The 19,882-nt window shown below is 43.5% G+C and overlaps 1 protein-coding gene across 4 annotated transcripts in view; it reads right to left on the reverse strand.

Annotated features, from left to right (window-relative positions):
• DIS3L2 (DIS3 like 3'-5' exoribonuclease 2) overlaps positions 1-19,882 on the reverse strand; it is a 182,295-nt gene that overhangs the window by 100,287 nt on the left and 62,126 nt on the right. For all 4 annotated transcript variants that reach the window (XM_064666095.1, XM_064666094.1, XM_064666097.1 and 1 more), the window contains 3 exons: positions 11,812-11,918; positions 10,386-10,633; positions 3,506-3,679 (listed from right to left, as the gene is read on the reverse strand). In XM_064666095.1, coding sequence (XP_064522165.1) covers positions 3,506-3,679; positions 10,386-10,633; positions 11,812-11,918 — 529 coding nt within the window. The remainder of the gene's footprint in view (positions 1-3,505; positions 3,680-10,385; positions 10,634-11,811; positions 11,919-19,882) is intronic.

A 19,882-nucleotide genomic window follows, 5' to 3' on the forward strand; every position in this document is an offset into this window, starting at 1 on the left:
TGTCCCACACCACTGAAACACTGTGCAAAGCAAAGCAAACAAGGAAATGAAAATTACATGTTGTAACACTGGAAAAGAACGGAAAATGGTTGAAACTTTGCACCCATCAACATTTGTCTCTGTGACAGTAATCCTCCAATGTTTCCCTAAAAGCAGAAACCAAACACTTCTCAAACTTCTAATGAAACAAATGCCAATTCCAGTCAACCTGAATAATAAAATGAGAACTCTGGCCCTATCTGTATTATCACATTTAAAGTCTCTGGAAGGGAAGTTTCCTCAATCACATCATCCTGACACTTCATGAACCTTCAGGCTCTCTGTAAAATGCAACTGCAGGATGCAGTGCCAACACCTAATACTTGCCTAGTGCTTTTCCTTACAAGTTTTGGGTGCTCTTTAGAAACAAGCAAGCTGGAAGTGCCCATGAAATATGCATCTAATTTTACAAATAAACCCTTGCAGGTAAAAAACAGATGTCCATGGCAAAACTGTGCAAAAGTGGTTAAATCAGCTAAAACATTTCAAAACCATCTACGAGGTTTGGATCTTTTCTGCCTTAAGTAATGTTGAAATATTATGTAAACCTTTTTTTGTGAGCTATTACTGGAGAAATGAGGAAAAAAAAGATCTCCTGGAAGCAATTCTGCACAGGCTGTGTAGGTGAGATCACAGTTGCTAAACAAACAGAATATGCATGGCAAGAACAGGCTTCCTGTAAAATTGAAAGGCTTGCAGGAAGATCAAGGAACACATTTACAAGATGGCATGGACAAACCATCTTTCCCTCTTGCCCAGTCTTAGCAGTTGGTGAAACACATTGTCTCACTTTCTTCTAAAACCGTGCTCCCAAACACCTCCAGCACAGAATCTCTGCTCCATGTTCCATACACTGACTCACAGACCCAACCACACTCGGGGCACTGGTCAGCAGAACACAGAAGTTGCCTTTTGAGGAGGAAAAGGTCACTTCCCAAGATGAAGGGAAACCAGGAAAAGTTATCTCAGAAAGAGGAAACACACAAAAACAGAATGTTTTTTTTTATGTCTCAGTTCCAAATCCCACAACCTCAATGCATGACACCAGAAAATCCACAGCCCTGCATTACAGAACTGGAGAGAATTCACTAAAGATGGAAGTATTTTTAAGCCAAACTCTTAGCATGTGTTTACTTCAGTCAGGTGAGCAATGTATAAATCGAATTAGGATGAGCTATTTAGAAGTGTTAACATGGCTATTTCAGGAAAAAAGATGAGTCTTTATTTCACTGTAATTTATTTGACATCATACTCTCAGACTACTGTACAGTAATCTGGGGAGCCTGAGAGACCAACATGCCCAAAGTACAGCAAAGATGGGCGCTCAGAGAGGCAGGTGCCATCACACATGGTGTGAGCTCCCCTGGAAAACAAGGCACAACTCCCACATGCACCCAGACCATGTGCCCAAGGGCAGGTGCCTTCCTCTGGATATCAGTCTACACCTGTGTGTACTGGCTCTTTGCAGGACACTGCAGACCACAGAGCACTTGTCGGTGATAATATGAAAGCTAATATCTGATACCAAGTTAAGGCCAAGAGATCTGGGATCTTGTCAAGAACAGTCTCTCCAGGTCTGATGGGTGAGATCAGAAGAGATGGCATCAAGGTCTCCAGCTGCCTGACTTCACTCAGCTACAATTCACACTGCATTTACTAATAAAACTCTTTTTATTTCTGGGTAGATAAACCTCGTTCTGTGAGGAAACAACAAGGAAGACTCACCTGTATTTTTCTTTCCATTACTAGAAATCTCATGTTATCTCCATATGTGTTTAGACCACAGACTGGTTAGTCAGCAGTGTGGCAGTTGACATTAAAAGGATTAGTAAATTCAGCTCAAATAATTGTCTTAAAAACTTTCGCTGTTAAATGTTTATATTCGAGAGGATCAAAAGGAAATCTACTTTGTAGTGTGCGCTGTGGTCAGGAAGGGGCAGAGAGGGATTTAAATGGCTTAACTGCAAAACTGTTATCACCTTGATAAGTCCCAGTGTAATAATTCAGCAATAAAAGCAAGAAATGCACTTGGAATTCGTTTCCAAAACCAATTGTCTGACTGGAGACAAGTCAAGCTCTTTATTTGTTTAAAAGAACTTGGTCAGAAGAAACAGAGAATGCTACTGAACTGTAGTCAAGAATATAAAAATAAGCACTTTCCAGTGACTTCTGAACAGCAGCATTCAGTATCTTCTTTTTTTTTTTTTTTCTTTTTGAAAGCTACTTGAAGCCTACAGTCTGGAACTGGTATCTGAGTGTTAGCATCAGTCAATCAGGAGTGTGATTCTTCACCAAATTACTCCATTGTATGGCAGTGGAAATCCAGAAAGCCAAAGCAGTCAGGAGGCTGCAGGCTCCAGAGCAGGATTAGGTCCAAAGTAACACCTGGAGTGCAGGTACAGATACAAATGGCTGCAGTTTATCACCTGATCTGCTCAAGTTGCTAATGTCAATATAATAATGCCAATAACACAGATAAACAAAGAGAGGGAAGAGCTTGCTGCATATATGCAGGTGCTTGCACCACTGCAGTGTCTTGTGGAATCAGGCTCATGGGGCTGCTTCACCTCTCCAATACACAAGAAGGCAATGAATCACTCCAGCTGAGACAGGATGCTTCAGCATACACAAGGGTGGAAGTAGAACACACCATATATTCTTAATAATACATTTATTGTTTTGTTTTCCTGCACCTTCCTTTATTTCAAAGTGAGGTTCTAAACAAATTATTTTTCTTTGGCCTTTAAATCTTTTCTAGTAAGGATGTCTCTGAAATCTGACACTTTTAAGTGCAGCAAACCCACTAGTTTTAGGTAGTCCAGCACTATCAGAGAGCTGACCACCCAACAGACTGTGGAGTTCCTGAAAGCTGGTGGGAGCATCACTAAGTTGCAGGGATGGATAATGTGAGATAGGTGGACAGCACGGAACTGCTGAGTTGCAGGGAGAGACTGCATTTGCCAGCTGCTAACCTGACCAAGAGCCATCACAAACTCCACATGACACCAGCTCTTCAAAACAGGGAAATACGTTGAGACTAGACAGGAAAACACAGAGGACAGTCTCTACCTGTGCTTAAGTTTCAAAGTAACAATGTCCAAGATCATTTGATCTGCCAGGCATTCAGAAAATCTCTGCTATAAAACTACCACTAAAATACGTAATACATTCCAGACAAAAACATAAAGCTTTCAGAGTAGGTGCCAAACACCAAATTTTCAGTTTTCAATAGTTCTTTTGAGAAAAAGGCTCTTTGCCTCAGAAAACAGTTCTCCAAGCAACTGATCTTCTGGGTTTATAGGTACTTTCAAAAGTACTTTCTTTCCATGCTTTCTAGCACAGGTAAGGTATAATATAGTACATGTAACAATGTCAGTGCCTCTACAAATGTGACGAAAACAAAACAGAACAGCACAACCCTGCACCAACCCAAGGAGGAGTGTTAGACCATGCCTTTTATCATTACCTTAAATCTCTTCTTTTGGCCAGCTCTTCCGGTGAGATAACCCAGGGCAGGTTCTGGGGAAGACATTCCAGGGCTTCAGGAGAAAAGTCTGAAAAATCCACACCATACTCTGTCAGGATCCCTTCTGTTTCCGGCTCAATCTCTCCAGCCTGCCCAAGACTTTTGCACAACTGCCTGCAGAAAGAAAGAGATGCTTTTTAAAATGTCTAATTACTACTGTCATGTTGTTACTGTCCCCAAAGAGTGACTGCTGAGCCCTCAAATACACTCTTTCACCCATTCACTTCTCCCTGAGTTTTGGCAGAGGACTTAACAGGAATTCAGACCATACCATGACTTATGTCTGCTGGAGATGCAAAACACTCACCAGACAGTACCCTGGGCTGTTTCATGCATCTCATTTGAAGGAGATGTTTTATACTATTAGTTTTTTGCAGAGGTGAGAAAGTTTTCAAAATTTAGAGAAAAATACATCCAGCAGAGATAAGAAAAGCACAGCTTTCCACACAGGCAGCTCCAGCTTTACACATGGCTGGTTCCCTTGAGAGTCTCCTTCCTCTTCTCAACACTGAAAAAGGTGACTCAGCCCACTACCCAAAACGAAGAACAGATTCACACCAGATCCCAGAGAGCTCTGCAAAAGACAGCTCCCAGGGAGCTCAGTACACTGCTCTCAATCCCAAAGGATACGCATCTCTGCCAGGGCAAACCAATGCCCTGTGAAGACAGTGGTGTGAAGAACTCTTACTGCCTTCCTTACAGGAGTCATACACATAGATGTGCCCACAGATCATCTTTCCAACAATTTTCCAGGCTCCTTCCAGGATCTAAGCATTCCCGGTAGTTGTTTGTCCCTCGCCTCCAGGATAAGCAGAAGCCTCTGAACCAGGACCTAACTGGAGAGGAGCCAATGACCTAGAAGCAAGTCACAGACAGGGGAAATTGTCCCCCCATGCTAACAGTCCTTCATGAAGTATTCTGCACATGTGTGGATGAGGTTGCTGCTCTGTTACGCTTAGAGAAAGTTCCCATCTGCTCCAGTGCAAACCCCAGGATAGATTTGTCCGACAGCTCTGGCGTCAAACAAGCCCTCAGCTCTGAACATTGTGCAAACCAGGTCTCCAAAGGAGAGAGACATTTGTTCCCCTCCCAGCTGGTTACAAATATCCCATGAGAACCTATGTCCCATGGTGGCTCCCTCTTGTCCCCTTTCTCACCTCTGGATTGCTCTACAGTACAGAGTTAAAATATATTTTATTTTTTAATATACTACCATTAGGGTGGATGGCACACTACAGTCAATAGAGATAATGTTCCTGACCTAAGAAAATTACAACTGAAATTAAGGCAAATCCATCAAAATATGACACAAAAGAGAGGGGTAATAACACAGCGCAAAAACAGCCACTCTAATAAGTGTTTTTCCACTGCATAAAATACACAATCATTATATTGATCCTTCTGCTTTGATTCCAATGAGTGAGAACAGACACTAATTACTTTCCTAAATTGGGGCCAAAACAGTGCACTTGTTATTTGGACGAGCAAGATGGTCTCAAGGCTTCAAATGTGCCATAAACCCACAGAACAAACCCCAAACTCGCAGCGTAAGCAAGACCATCTTCTTTATGGGAGCAAAGCTCTCTCTTCTCAACGGGAAGGGCTGTGTAATAAACCTGTCACATTGTGTAATATGCTGGAAAGGATTGCGCGCTTCGTGGTGTGCTAAATTGTAGAGTTCCCATCGTCTAGCTTTAAAATAAAAATGAAAACAAGGATAAAAGATATTTCCCTCCATTGTTTCAATTTTATGTACAAACTGTATGGCAGAAATACGTGTGCATTTGGCTCCATGGCTGAGTTCTCTGTTCCTGCAGCTGGGTCCCAGGCTAATCCTTATTTTAATGTAAATAAATGAGGCATCAGTTTTATCTCCCTCTCTCTCAGCAGTAACAATAAACCAGAGAAATCATCACTTCATTTCCATTTCCAGCGTCTAATGTGGAGCTGGGACTGAGCAAGGACGAGCCTGCGGGTCTGCAGGCCCACCAGTACCACCAAGGATGGACTGAAAAAAATAAAACTGGAAAAAGGAGGACACATTGCCCTGCCCAGAAGAAATGTCAAGAGCTTGAGCCTTAGGTGCCCCTTCTCTTGGCAGGGCAGAGCTGGGAAGTGCATCGGGAGGGCGGCTGGACATCTGCAGGACAAGTCATGGAAAGCACCTCTGAATGCCAGAGTGCTTTCCAGCTCAGTCTTGAAACCCATGTTCCTCTTGATCCGTTTACTGAAATTAGATTACGAACCATAAGGGGTTTACCCAGAGGTCTGATATAGGACTAATATTTTTTTAATAGTAATTAACATTTGATTTACAGTGTTCCAGGGAACATTTCCCAAGTACCTTGAAATAAAAAGTGTATAACTGACTTTAATTGGGGCCATGTTACAGTCACGCAGGAATGATGACTTGCATCAGAGCAAAATCTGACAGGACAGCATGTGATCAAAGGTAATGCATATAGGATCACCGATGGCCCTGGAGTAACAGCCAGGCTGCAAAATCACTCATGGGGCTCCACGGCCACCAAGGGTAGCAAGAATAGTTCAAGAGGCTTATAAACAACAACAGGCACAGGGCCCAGCAGCAGTCAGACGTTCACTCCCAGGGAGTCACAGCGTCTGTGACACCCTGGGCTTGCGTGTATCTCTGTTTTTTCTAAATGTCAAAAGGTAAAAAAAGTTATAACGGTTACAGACGTAAACATTTCTTTTCTGTGACGTTGATGGGGGAGCATTACCTTGAATTCCTTGAATACCCTTGGACTAATGTCAGACATGGTGGGAGCGTGCACTGACTGGAACATGCCACGGTTGGGGCAGCACAGGGTATTCCTTTGAATCAGCCACAGCTGTAGGATCACTGAACTGCTCCAAGTTGCCCACTCACCAGAGCCTGACCTGTCATGGACATGCACCTGGGGCAGAGCCACCCTCGTGCTGCCATCGTCCCCTTCATGGTGACACTGATCACATCTATTCGGCCACCCATTTCTAGGAACATTCAAGTTCTCTCCACTCCCCAGACTCAGCTGAAACTGGCCAATGTATTCAAAGGTTACATGGTAAGAATGCTCCAAAGAGACAAAGCATAATTGCATAATGCCAAGCAGGCTCCCAAATGGGAGTGAATAACTTTCATTGGGAACTTAACACCTTTGCTCAGTCTCTCCTGGAGCAGACTTGTTCACAGTCATCCTACATGCAGGGTTTCTTTCAGCAGCAGGAGAACATCCCACACATAAGCCACCACTCCTTGAGGAAGCTTTTACAGGAGCAGGAGAGGTGACAGCAAAGAAGCCCACCTGGCTGCTCCCACGGCCCAGGGCCTGGAGCTCACAGGCAGAGCTGTACAGGCTTGGTAAAGGCCAAGGGTCCCAGTGGAGATGGTGAGGTGGCTGCAGGACTGAGCACCATGGAAACAGAGAGCTGTGATGGAACCCACAGCACCTGGGAGCACAGTCCAGCCCTGCTCCCCACCATGGAGCTGCCTCCCTTCAGCTGCCAGGCCACCCACCATGGGAGCACAGGAGCAGGACGGTGCTTCCCACAGGATGGGGCCACCCCCCACTGCAGAGCCATAGGGTGATTAGTTGTGCCAAGGGAACACAGCTTTACTGAGAGACACTCCCATCTGCAAGATGCTACACTGCCCTGTTGAGGGGATCAGACCTTCCCTTGAGCCTTACAGTGAGTTACCCAAGGTATCTGGTCATTTGTCCTCACACCAAATACATTTTTGAATTAAAAAAAAAAAGAAAAAAACCAGAATAAAATGCCAGAAACTAAAAGAACTCAAGCCACTTGGATGGTTTTGGAAAGAGTGTCAAGTGAAATAACATCCTGCAGCATTTGATTTTATTGCAAAAGCTGGGACAAATCTTGTCACCTTGACAGACCAATATTCAAGGCCTTGAGCTAGAATGGCCACAAGCCCCATGTGACACAGAGGGAGTCAGTGATTCCATGCTTTACTATTACAGGGTTTTTTTAATAGTCTCATCCATCATCATACGTTGGGACAAAACAATTCCACCTTAACCATATCCAAAAGTGCACAGACGTCTGGACTAATACTCAAAACAAACCTGGACTCCAACACTGAAAAAATGTCCCCAGAAAATAACGGTACATCGCAGCACTTGTGATATTTATCTGGAACAGGAGAATGTTTTGGAGATAATTTGCTTTACCTGCTACCTGAAGCAGTTCAATGGCATTTTCCTGTCAAGGTAAAATCACTTCACATGCAGGAGAGAGCACAGCAGCCCACGCTCTGGGCATCACCAGCAGGACATGGAACCATTACTTCCTCTCTGCTCCTTCCCAGCACAGTCGGGGTGACAGGGAAGCCTTCGGAGGGGACAGTGTCAGGTTGGTGACCACCAGGTGGCAATCACGACACAGAAACACACCCCCTCCCCAAGGGGACCTCCAGGGACTAACACGTTGGCCCTGTGCAGGTGGCCACCCTGGGTGGCCAGTGCCACCACCAGATTCTTGGCCAGGGCATCCCACTTCTCCAGCCACACGTGGTCACTGTGAAGACCAGACTGTGCCATTAACTGTGCTTGGAAACCTGGTGCTGAACTTCCCAAGGCAAAAGGAAAGCCGAGGAAGGTGAATGACCTGGGAGAGTTCAGCTGCAGGATGGAGAGTACCTAGCAACACCCAAGGCATCCAGGGGACATGACTGCCAACTAAGCAGGGAGTTTCCCTTGTCCCACTTCCAGCAGACAGTGCAGGGTGATGACCTACAGGCTCTTTGCGCAGACACCTTCAAAACCATGGTGGTGATGCTGCCAAAGAGGTATTATGAATTTTGTGGGCAGAACTACAGGGTGCACCAAAACGTTCAGAAAACCAAGCATGTAATGAGCTACAGATCAGCTGCTTTTCCCTCCTTCAGGCCATGACAAGCAACACAGCTCATAAACAAGGCAACATGGCTTAAAAACAAGCTTATAAATGAGCCCAAAAGCAAAACAGAAACTTTTGGGAGCTTCAAGAGGTTTCCTTGTCTTTCCGTGTTTAAACGAGCATTATTTATGGCTAAAAACAATAAAGGGGTCACCAAGGTACTGTGCCCCCATCAACACAAGGCACTTACTGAAGTGCAACCGGCTCCCAGAGGAAACAGCTACGGTATGAAGACAATCATGGACATTTTCTTTCCTGACAACACCCTTCACATCTTGGAAACGACCAAACCAGAGAGATGAGAATATCCAATGTTGTCAGAAACAGAGTAAAGACACACACATTAGCCAATAAAAAAGATATTAACCCATCCTCCTAATTTCCCCTGTTCCCGCTGAAAAGGGGGGTTGCTCATGACAAGAAGCCAAGCAGTACAATCACCCTCCAGTCTTTTCTCAGTTGGAGTCAAAGAAGACAAAGCAAATCTCTGCCAGTAAGAAACTTAGTCACAGTGAAGTTCACAGCACAGCCAGCCCCTAGTTAAGTGGGGCTCAAAGAGAGGCCACTGCAGTTCATGCACTGCAGTTTAACAAGGAAACACTGAGTGACTTCACGGCTCATGTGGCTCTAGAGGAGTACATGTGAAACTTGATATTACTGGGCAGACAAAGCAGCTACAGCTGATAACAAACTTAAACTCTGGGAAACAGGGACTCCAGTTTAGTTTACTTTTAGTTCAAGTAAACTCAAGATCTGTCTAGCGTCAGATCTGCACCAACATACCTTCTCTTAAAAATGTTTTCTGTAAGTTTTAAGTTTTACTAGTAGTTTGAGCTGAGGACTCTGAAACCTGCAGTGATGATAGTGTATATCACCTGTGCTACCCCATCAGAACTGTTTTGCAAGGGGAAAAGCAAAGCTGGGCTTTATGCCCAACCCCCACTACTGCACATGGTCCACAGATTACATCCAGGTCCCCATCACCTGTTTAAATTTGACCACAGTACTGCCATAGGTCAGAATCACCAACTAAGCCAGGACTACTTAGTTTTCCCCAAGATAACTGAATAGATTTATCGATGTCCATTCTTATTGAGACCCACTCAATAAAAACAGTGTGGCCACTCCAGCCACACCTTGGCACACTGCACCTGTTCCAAAGAAAAGAGTGAAAATGCTGGAAACTAGTCTTCCTCATGGAGAGGCAAAATGAACTTGCAATCTGGATCCAGCCCAGCATAGGCCATTTGTGTAGCCCTGGCTTAAATCTCTTCCTTCACGGCAGTGCCTGCAATTTGAACTCTGGACAGCAATGACTCTACAGTGCCTGATGAAACACACAGAGTGCAACACCCTTCTCATATGCTTCAGGAGGGAATGAATCTTCTCTTGAATTCTAGTATCCTTCCTTGAAGCAATGTGACTTTAAAACCACAACAATCTGCGACTTCTTTCTACTTCTTATCAGTAAAGGCTTACAAACTAAAGATAAGCCTCACAGCTACTGATCATCTTCCTCTGGCAGAAGTGAAATGCCTACACACTGTGTACTACTGTTAAACACACGGAGGAAAGACAGGAAGGCTGCCAGCACCCCACGGTGTTTGTGCTGGTCAGGCTCAGCACGTGTGTGTGTGTGTGTTCCCTCTAGAACACGTGTTGGTTAATGCTGGCACGTGCCAGCACACTTAAGCAAGCACTGGAAGAAACTAACACTTTGTAGCCATGAGCGATGAACTATTCTTCATCTCATCATACTTTATCCAATAAATACCAGAGGGATACAAGGCAAGTGTCTTATTAATAGATTTCTGTCTCTATTACTTGTATTACATTAAGTGAAATCAAGAATTCTGACTAGAAATCTCAGTCATCTCTACTTCCAGGGGCAGCCACGTACCCTGTTGCGAAGTTGCTGTCTTCTTTCCAGTCCACGATGCGACAGATGAAGAGCTTCTGTGAATATCCCTCAGGCCTGGTCACGAAGTCTGGAGGACAATCAGCCAAGGGCACATAGACCCTGGGCACTCTGTGGTCCACAGGTGAGAACATGGCACACCTCTTGAAGAGTTCACTGTTCCTGTCTGCCAGAAGTTTGATGAAACCTGTAGCTGCTCGGGAATGCTTCTTTTCCAAAATATAGACCACCTAGGAGAGGTAAAAGTTTCTACAGTTAATACCTTCAGAGAAAGTTATTTTCTTTAACAGAATAGGGATACACAGAGGCTTAGCAGAGTATCTGGAAAAGTCACAAGGTCTATATCTTATTTGCCCTATGTGTGTGTGCATTTTTTAACTGAGTACCTATTTACAATGTATTTTCCTTGCCATCTTGCTCACGGCTATAGAGGAGCTAAGTGCCTTCCAAGTGCTAGCTCTCTACAGCAATTTTCTTGATTACAGAACAAAACCAGACAAGAAGCAGATGCTTCCAAATGCAGGGAATTAGCCACAAAATACAAGCAACTCCTGTAAAATCTTTCATTTGTATCCTCGGCCTGTGATTCCAACAGTCAGCACAGAACAGGCCAGTCCAAAAACGGTGCCGCTGGCGGATCCAATGCTAACCACAGGAAAGGATGTGCTGTTGGGAATTTGGCAGTTCTCTCCTCCTCTCTGTGCTTTCTGAAGTTAGGGGTTATTTTACCTTTATACAAGATGGTTTTGAAAAGAATAATAAATTACAATATCACTAAATAATTGTTCCAGAGAGGTGTTCATCCAGGCTATATTTTTGTAGACCATAATAAATCACTGGATAACAGAAACATTATAGCCGATTTCCTAAGCTAATACTGAAGAGTCCTTCCAAAAGGTCTCAGGAGCTGCACCTCTGCACGATTCTGAGTGCTGGAATTGCCACATTGGATGAGACTGGAGCAGCCCAGCCAACAACAGGGACCAGAGTCAGAGACTGTAAGGGAAAGCAAAAGACGTGGAAGAGACCTGACCCAGTCTGACCCAGCAGTCTCCTTTTCTGGTCTCTTATAGATTGACTCAAATCTTGAATCAACAGCACTAGCAGCCTTTCCAAAGTCTGTAAGAATTAATTCTGACAACTTTGGATATCCTGACACTCATATTAGTATCCAATCTTTTTCCTGAATCTTGCTAAGTAATTTTGCATGACAAACAAAGGGAATTTAACCTAGGATAATTGGTAAAAACAACAAGTCACTTGATTTTTATCAGATCAGACAATTACTCTTTGAAATGGGGAACAAGACTCAAAGATCAACAGATGGAGACTACAGGGAGGTCAGGGCTGGTCTCCTTCAGCCTTTGGGAGCACACACGTGCTTGCTTGTCACTCTTCGTGGAGTTACCTTGGCTGTCCTTTGGAGAAACTCATCTGGGAGAAGCCTGGGATCATTCACCTTGGGTCCATCATCTTGCTTTGTTCTGTGCATACCACTGATCCCAGCTGCCTTTCCTGCATCAAACACACACAACAGTTACTGTAGAACATTTCCATGACAAATTCATGTTGGGCCTTTGCTGTAAACTACAATACAAGGTGCAGGTAGTAGACTTATTTGAAAGGAAGATCTCTGAAGTGATAGAATTGCCAAGAAAGAAGTAATTATTATTTCTCTAGACTACAACAGACAGCAGATATATGTTCACTTACCATGCACATCTGCTGAAAACCAACAAAAATCAAAATAAATCCCAACTTTGTAAGGAGGACTATACCAGCCATAATACATGAAATTATAGAACACACATTCTGTTTACTAAATACTGAGAATTACATTAATTTCCTGGCATTTCTTAGTTGAAAGCCATTAACTTACATAAGCAATTCTTTAAGTACATACATTCATTTAATATTCAATTTCCTTTAAAAACATTATGTAGAGTTATAAAATGTATGTTTATCTTTGAAACTGAAACCATAACTACTGAGCTGACCCTCTTCAGCTGTGGACCAGGATTATGAAAAGTCTTATAAAAGTAATTGCTGCATATGACCAAGAGCTCCCTTCTCCTGAAATCTCTGGACCAGATACTGATAATATTAAAATCAAGTGTCAACTAATTTCTAGTTTGAAATTTTCAAATATTCAAGTACGTGACTTTGGGCGTATCTGCTACAGATGGCTGGCATTTAGTGTTTACAAACATCCAAAGCGATCTTTGCCATGGAAAAGGCTGGATTTGGTCCCTTCTTGAGCTGCCTCCCTGTTGAGCGCCTGTGGTTACTGCTCTGCCAGCATTTTTCGGATGGAAGCATCCAAGTGCTCTTGTCTGGAGCGCTCGTGGAAGATGGCTGCCTTTTTCCATTTGTATGGCAATCACATCCATCTCAAGCACATGTGCTAAAATCAGGCCTTGAGTGTTCAAAAGAAATTTTGCTTTCCTAAGGAGAGACCGTGGCACCGACCGCCAGTTCCAAGGGACGTAGCTGTCACTGTTTTCCTTAGAAGACAAGAGATAAAGCAAGATTTCGCTGAGGGCTGTGCTCCAGCAGGCCAACAGTGCTCGCCCATGTGAGAAAGCATCCAGGAGAACTGCGGTGACACGCAGACCCTGGCCCCCAGATGACACCCATCTGTCCCACAGAGACCCTCGAAGGAGGCTGCTGGTGACATGAAGGATGGAGGGGCTGCGGGAGGGGCTGAGTAGTGCTGGGATGTTGGGATCAGTGCTCGGGGGAGCCGGGGGGAGCAGGAAGGGCAGCAGCTTCCCCGAGGGGAACGGCTGTGCACCACCATCACCAGGGCACGTTCACAGATGGTCGTGGGACAGCCTGGGCTGCCTTCGGGCAACATTATCCCAGCAGTCGTTTGACAATGACAAACTCTGGTTCTCATATGCTGCTAATTATTCCCAGCTTTGCCTTCTGATACAAAGCTCTTCACACTTTGTTTCTCCCTAGAGATCTTTTTCATAGTGATTTTACTTTTATTTTATCTTTATTGACTTGCTAGCAAGGCTGAGGGGAGAATGAACAGGTATTCAGGGGGTTAAATAAAAATGAACTTTCCTTAAAAAGCACCAGTAATAGAAGCAGAAAAAACATTTCTCTTTTACTTCTACTGAAATGAACTCAGACTTACCACAACCAGCATTACTAAGGGATAAAACCATCCAGAGTTTCACAGTGACAAACAAGTTGGGGGGGAAAAAATGCTTAGATAATCATAAGCAGTTTAAAAAGTGGGGATACCCAGGTTACCTCATCTGCTTACCTCCTCTAAGGTTTCTGCCAGCTAAAGGTCATACCAGGCAATCATTTAGCAAAGAATAAATGCAAGGAGCCATTTTGTTTTCTTATAAATTGTCAAGAGATCAGTTAACAGTTTATGGTGTGCCAACCATAAAGACAGTTTGGACAAAGAACAGGATGATCTGGAACAAAGAAACACTGGCAGGGCCAGAGGACAAGGGGAGGCTGGGAGCCTTCCAAAAGCCAGGCCTCCAAGCACACCTGCCACAAGCCCAGGGCTTTACTGGAGTGAACTCTCCCCAGGGAACAGCACATACTGGTTGGAAGAGAAGCCAGATCTAAACGTGTTTGGGGAAAAAAGAAGGAGCTGCATTCACTCTTTCCCAGTGCAGCAGAACAGCAGCAGTGACTCAAGGTCAAGCAGGCATGAATGAAAAAAGCACCTGGAGTCACGTGAGGAACATGCCCTTGTTAACACTGCCTTCTTTCCACTTATCCATCCAACTCCCAGTGCTCCAAAAAGCCACTTGGAAATTTTCACTGAAGCAGCTTTCCCTGTCAATAAGAAGCCAGCAGTGATGTCCTTGGGAAGTATCACACAAACACATGCAAAAGCACAAAAGCACCAGGATGCAGCTGTCACAGAGAGCACAGCAAATGGGAAAGCGGGCCTTCCATTGCCTGGGATAAAAAAACATTCAGGGCTGGGGCACTGCTCCCCATCCTGCTGAAGATGAGCCCCATGTGAACCCAGTACAGATACCAGAAAACATCTAAATTCCCACTGTGGCACACGGTAGAACTTGCCTTTTCCTTCACAGCCAAAATCAACCAGGGGCCTTTGGCTGGCTAGAGAGTATCTTCTTCAGTGGTCTCTCCAATTTCAGCATCCCTTCCCAAAAATCCTGGGATTACTAGAGACTCCAACAGACAGAGCCTGGGATCTACAACTATTCCATCAACAAAAAGAAAGAAGGAAGTGAATCCCAGCCAACTACTACTTCTTACACACCCTTTTTAATCACCTTCAGAATCTGAAACATCATCGCACACATTTACTAATGGGGAATGTTCCTGAAACAAAGGATGGGGAAGAAGAGACATGAGAAACTCTGTACTCCCGGAGCCAAGAGATGTGGACTTCTCTATAGCTTGTAGCTGCTCCCTTGGTAGTCAAAATTCTCTTGATACCAGGGCTACATCTAATGCTCAGAGGTCTACAATAGCAGAGCACCAGAAATAAGGATTCCCTGCCACAAAATCTTCAGCTCAGAAAGGACAACTCTCGATATCCAAGGTCCAGCTGGCTCAGTTGTTAAATTACTGCACAGAAAGCTCAGTCACAACAGCCACAATCTGCCATGAGAGTCCGGTAGCCAAGTCCCCTGAATACACTTCTGACAGTCCCTCTCCTTCACTGCACATCCTCCTTCCCTCTAATGAAGCTGGAACTTGGTGGTTGGGCAGAAGGAGCAGGTAAGAGGGACCCACTGGAGACTGGCGGTCTAGAAGATCTGAGCTGGGAGATACAGACATCTCCCACAACAGGGTAGAGGCATGGAGGCAATCCTAAAGGAGAGTTAACTTGTGAGAGGAGCAGAATTTTGAGCAGGGAAGGTGGGAAGAAACTCCTTGCATTATGCCAAACTAAAAATGAATTATTCTGACCCCTTTACTGCAGTGGTTATCCAATGACCATTCAATATTTCCACCCTGGGCAAAGACATGTTTTCTGAGAAAGATTTACTATGTTAGCTTGGGCAGTACTTCATAAGCTTATCTTACAGTGAAAACACACTTCAGCAACCAGGATCCAGTGAAACTGCATTATAATCTCAGTGTTTTCCTTTCAGCGATTAACTGACAAACCAAAACTGTAATAGTCTTACTTAAAAAAAAATTAGGCACTAGATACAAAAAGCAACTCAAATTAGTTATGTTATTACCAATGAAGTAGATCCAGGACACTTGGAATTTGCCTCCCTCTGTAAGGGAGTTTAGGCAAATTCAATACACACTTAGATTTGCCTGACAGGCATTCCTAGGTCAAACATTATTTTATTTTTAAATCCCCCCAAATTTCCTTCTACAATTCAATTACCACGACATTAAAAGGTAGCCAAATGGACCAAAAATCATCAGACTAGAATTCTGATTACTTGTGACAGATCCAAAATTATTTTCACTAGGTTTGCATTGGTCACTGTGGAAATTTGCAATTCTGTCCAAAAAGAATACAATTAAAGATGCAATATCCACTTGCAAATGAAAATATATCACAGTTTCAGATCTCAAACACAACTTACTGAAAGAAAAAAAGAAACATCTCTCCCTGGATGGAAAAAAACAAGTTTTTTTAAGAAAACAGTTCAATGTTTGCTACTTCAGCTAGAAAAAAATATGTACTTGAGAAGTTGGGTTACTCTACATGGGAGTATTTAAGAATCCCATCAGAAGGCATTATTGATATAAAGCTTTTCAAAAAGAAAATACTGTTCTTCAGCTCAGTGCTCAGATACCAGCACAGCTGTAAACCTTTCAATGGCAAAGTCTACTACTTACTAATGAAGCAACAACAGGTTCTCTGATATCTGCTTCATGAAGCAGTTTTCAGCATATTATGTCTTAGCACCAAATACATAAGTGGTGTAAAACAGACCAATTTATTATAAATATCTCCAGGACTGCATGGCATACTCAAAAAGGATGTGTTTTTGGAATTCTGTCTACATCAGTACACAAGAGACATTAGGAAATTAAAACTCCCTTCAACTAAAAGGTGATACATTCACATGCATGCCCTGATTTGCCCAGGTTGCACTATTCTGCTACAATCTTCATTTTTAGGGACAATGAGAAGGAAACATGTTGCTGTTTAGAAGAAAGTACAAGGCCTCTTCACATGCTGCAGCTGATATTTATTGGCACAGAACAGTTTTTTCCTCCAGAACACAAACCTACCAAAAGGTAGGGAGGAAGCAAAGTGCCATTTCACTTGGTACCAGGTACTATCCAAAACTGGAATCTATTTTAAACAGGCTATAAGAAGGCTCACTTAGGAAACCATCACACAAGAAGCAGTACTCTGTGAGTATTTATATCTCCAGACACTGAGCTTTCCACCTGTGATGGAGGAAAGACAGGTATTTCACTGTGATGAGACTGTTAGGCCAACAGCTTTGGAATTTAACACATGCAGCCTGTCCAAAATCAGCCTAACAGCTCCCGTGTGCAATGGAAGAGAGCTCTGCAGGTAAGAAGCAAAGTAGCTCCAAACCATCAGTACTCCTGAGCTGTCTCATCCCAGAGTTGTGTGTCTAATGAACAGCACTAACCTCCTTAGAGATGTTTATTTTTGAATACTCATTTAAGCAAAATCACCCTGCCACAGCTGTTCATGTCTTAACACCTGAGCTCACACACCTGCCTGCCCAAAGGCACACTGAAGACGAGGACCAGGAGACTCAGATGATTAGTATCAAGACTTTTAAAGATGCACAAGTGAGAGAGAGGAGGCCCTCAAAGAGGGAGAGGAAAGGCATTATAACAGATGTGTACAGCACAGACAAGGATGTGCAGTAACACTGAGCAAAGGCAACGTGAAGAGGTGAGTACAGCTGGCTTCCTTAGACACACGAGGCAGCCAAGCGTGTAATTATTTACTTATATTTAGGCACCTCCACAAGGAGGGATGGAGGAGATGGCAGAATGATGAGACAAGAGTGTCACTTTTCCTTAGAATCCTCCAAGCCTGATCCACAACAAAGATCAAGATAATTTTGGGAAGCTGCCATCTACCCCCAGCAGATCCAATCATAGCTGTCTCAGTAGCCACATAACATTACTACAATCACAGCATGGGTACTCAGGGCTCCTGGCCCTCACATGTCCTTGAGAAGCTGCCAGTCAACATAGGGGTTGGAAGTTTTACTGCAACAGAATTAAACCTACAAAAAACCAGGTAGAGTTGCAGTCTACATAAATACACTTTTATTACATTAATGGCAACCAAAATTAAAATGTTACAAAAACAATTCCATTGCCTATTTACTTAATATTTTTCCTTCCTGCATGTGCATTTGTTCCTAAAGTCTGTGTGTCCAATATTACTATTCCATGGAAAATATGTTAGCTGAATGAATCCTAATCTGTTTCATCCTGGAAATCTTGCTGCTAACAATGGCTGTACTCTGTTTATCTCCACACCCACCATTCACTCTCAGTATCGTGCCCTCTCACTTACTTGACCTAAACTTGTAATTCAAAGGAAAAACATAGGTGATTCAAGAACATATTTTAATATGCTGAATTTAATCTAATTCCTGTTACCTAATTGCCTAAGTAATTTATTTTTTTGCCATACTTAGGAAGTCATTTGGGGGTCAAGATAACTTACTAGGGAAGAACAGCATAACGAACTTTCCCAATATTAACTTCCATTGCAGGCTTCAGCTGTGCAACAAAAGAATAACTGGAGCTTTTTCAGTCTGTAGCATTTAATCAATGCAACCGTAAAGTCCAATTTGTTCAATACCAGTAGAACACATCTCTTCAGTTGCTATACTGTTTATTCTGCTAGAAATCTATGCTCTCATTTAAGAAAAGTTATAGCAACAACCAAAAGAGCTGGATCCAGAGACCCACAAACATGAACTCAGGATAAACTAATAGAGAGCTGTCTCGAGCAGCTGAAATGGCTCCAGCTCCTCTGCTGGCTTTCCAGGCTTCAGCAGAGTGAAACTGATCCGATTTTTGACAGTTCCACCTCAAGGATTTCTATTAAAAGCCGTGTAACTGAGATGATTTCCTGGTGAGCTTTCACTCCGCTGTGGCCTAGAAATGTTCAGAGCTATGCAGTGGAGACGATCCATCTCCAGAAAGCTGCAGGCTAGGAAAGAATAGTGAAGACTTCTTAAAAGCACTCAGAGTGAACAGGAGCCTCTGAAGAGGAGGGAGAAGAACACTTGTTCCTTCCAGTGGCCAGTGATGTTGGTGGACTCTGAATTTGCCAGAGACTTCATGGCAGCTAAACTGAAAGAAGGGGGAACCTGAGCAGAGCAGAGGGTGAGCATGTGGTCCAGATTTTTGTCATCCTTTCCCTACCTGAGCTGGCCAAGGAGAGGAATAGTAGTAACTCTCTGAACTCTGCCTGTGCCAGTAGGAGACACTGCTAACTGCAGAAGGACTCCAGGCACCAGAGGAAGGCACAAAAGGCAGGTAGGCACCTTGTCAAGCTTAAAAGAAGAGAGAGGACACAAAAGAGGACATGAAATTACATGAGAAGGTGCAGAAGTGCAAAACAGAGACTAAAATATATACTATAAACACATTTTTCTCCTTAGCTAGAGAGATCCAAAAACCTTTCTAAGCACTGACTCTACAGCATCATCTTGAAAAAAGAATGGCTTGATGCATTATTACACAACCCTAGCTCAATCAGTGAAGTTACCAAATGCCACCACCTCTGTTGAGCCAAGCAAACCTGAAATACTCAAAATACAGCCTCCAGTCAGCAGCAGTGTGGACACCAAGCAATTTTATCTTATCACTTCTGACCTTAGCAGGCTACTAGAGACTGACAGTCACATTTGACTTGAAAAGAGATTGACCAGTATCCACCTGGCAAATGCTGAACAGACAGGGAGACAGTTGCAAGTTCTGCAGCAGCTCCAGCCCAGATTCTGTTGACTCTACTCATTATCCATCAGTTATTCAGTTCATATGAGTTTACTCTGCCTGTAAATGAGCTATTTCTATTCAAATTTCATTATGTCAAGGCAGTGAGTAAGCTCTGGACATTCACATATCCAAACTCTGATTTGTACAAGGGTAGGTGTAAGTGGAAATCCTGAACAAACACAACTATCTGATCGCTGCCAGGGCAGCCAGTCCACCAGCTTGATGACTTCCACCCCGTGGGAAGCAGGATATTCTGTGTATCTGGTATAGTAAGATCTCCCATGAGAAGAGCTGAAAAAAGCCAAGCAAACTAGTTTGACAAGGATAGCTTTTGGCATAGTGACACAGTTTTACAAACTTTTATTTGAATATCTTTGTGCTAAGAAGGGCTGAGGCACTTTTATGAGTGTAGCTGCCCTTCTCACGAGTGGAAGTAGCTGCTACTGTTCAATTGCTGATGTTGCTTTATCAGAGTAATCTAATTCCAATATTTAACAAGAGACAGCTCACATTTGTATGAAACTCGTGACACACAAGTCTGTGTA

Source organism: Pseudopipra pipra, chromosome 10 (assembly GCF_036250125.1).
Source record: "Pseudopipra pipra isolate bDixPip1 chromosome 10, bDixPip1.hap1, whole genome shotgun sequence".
Classification (NCBI taxonomy): Eukaryota; Metazoa; Chordata; class Aves; order Passeriformes; family Pipridae; genus Pseudopipra; species Pseudopipra pipra.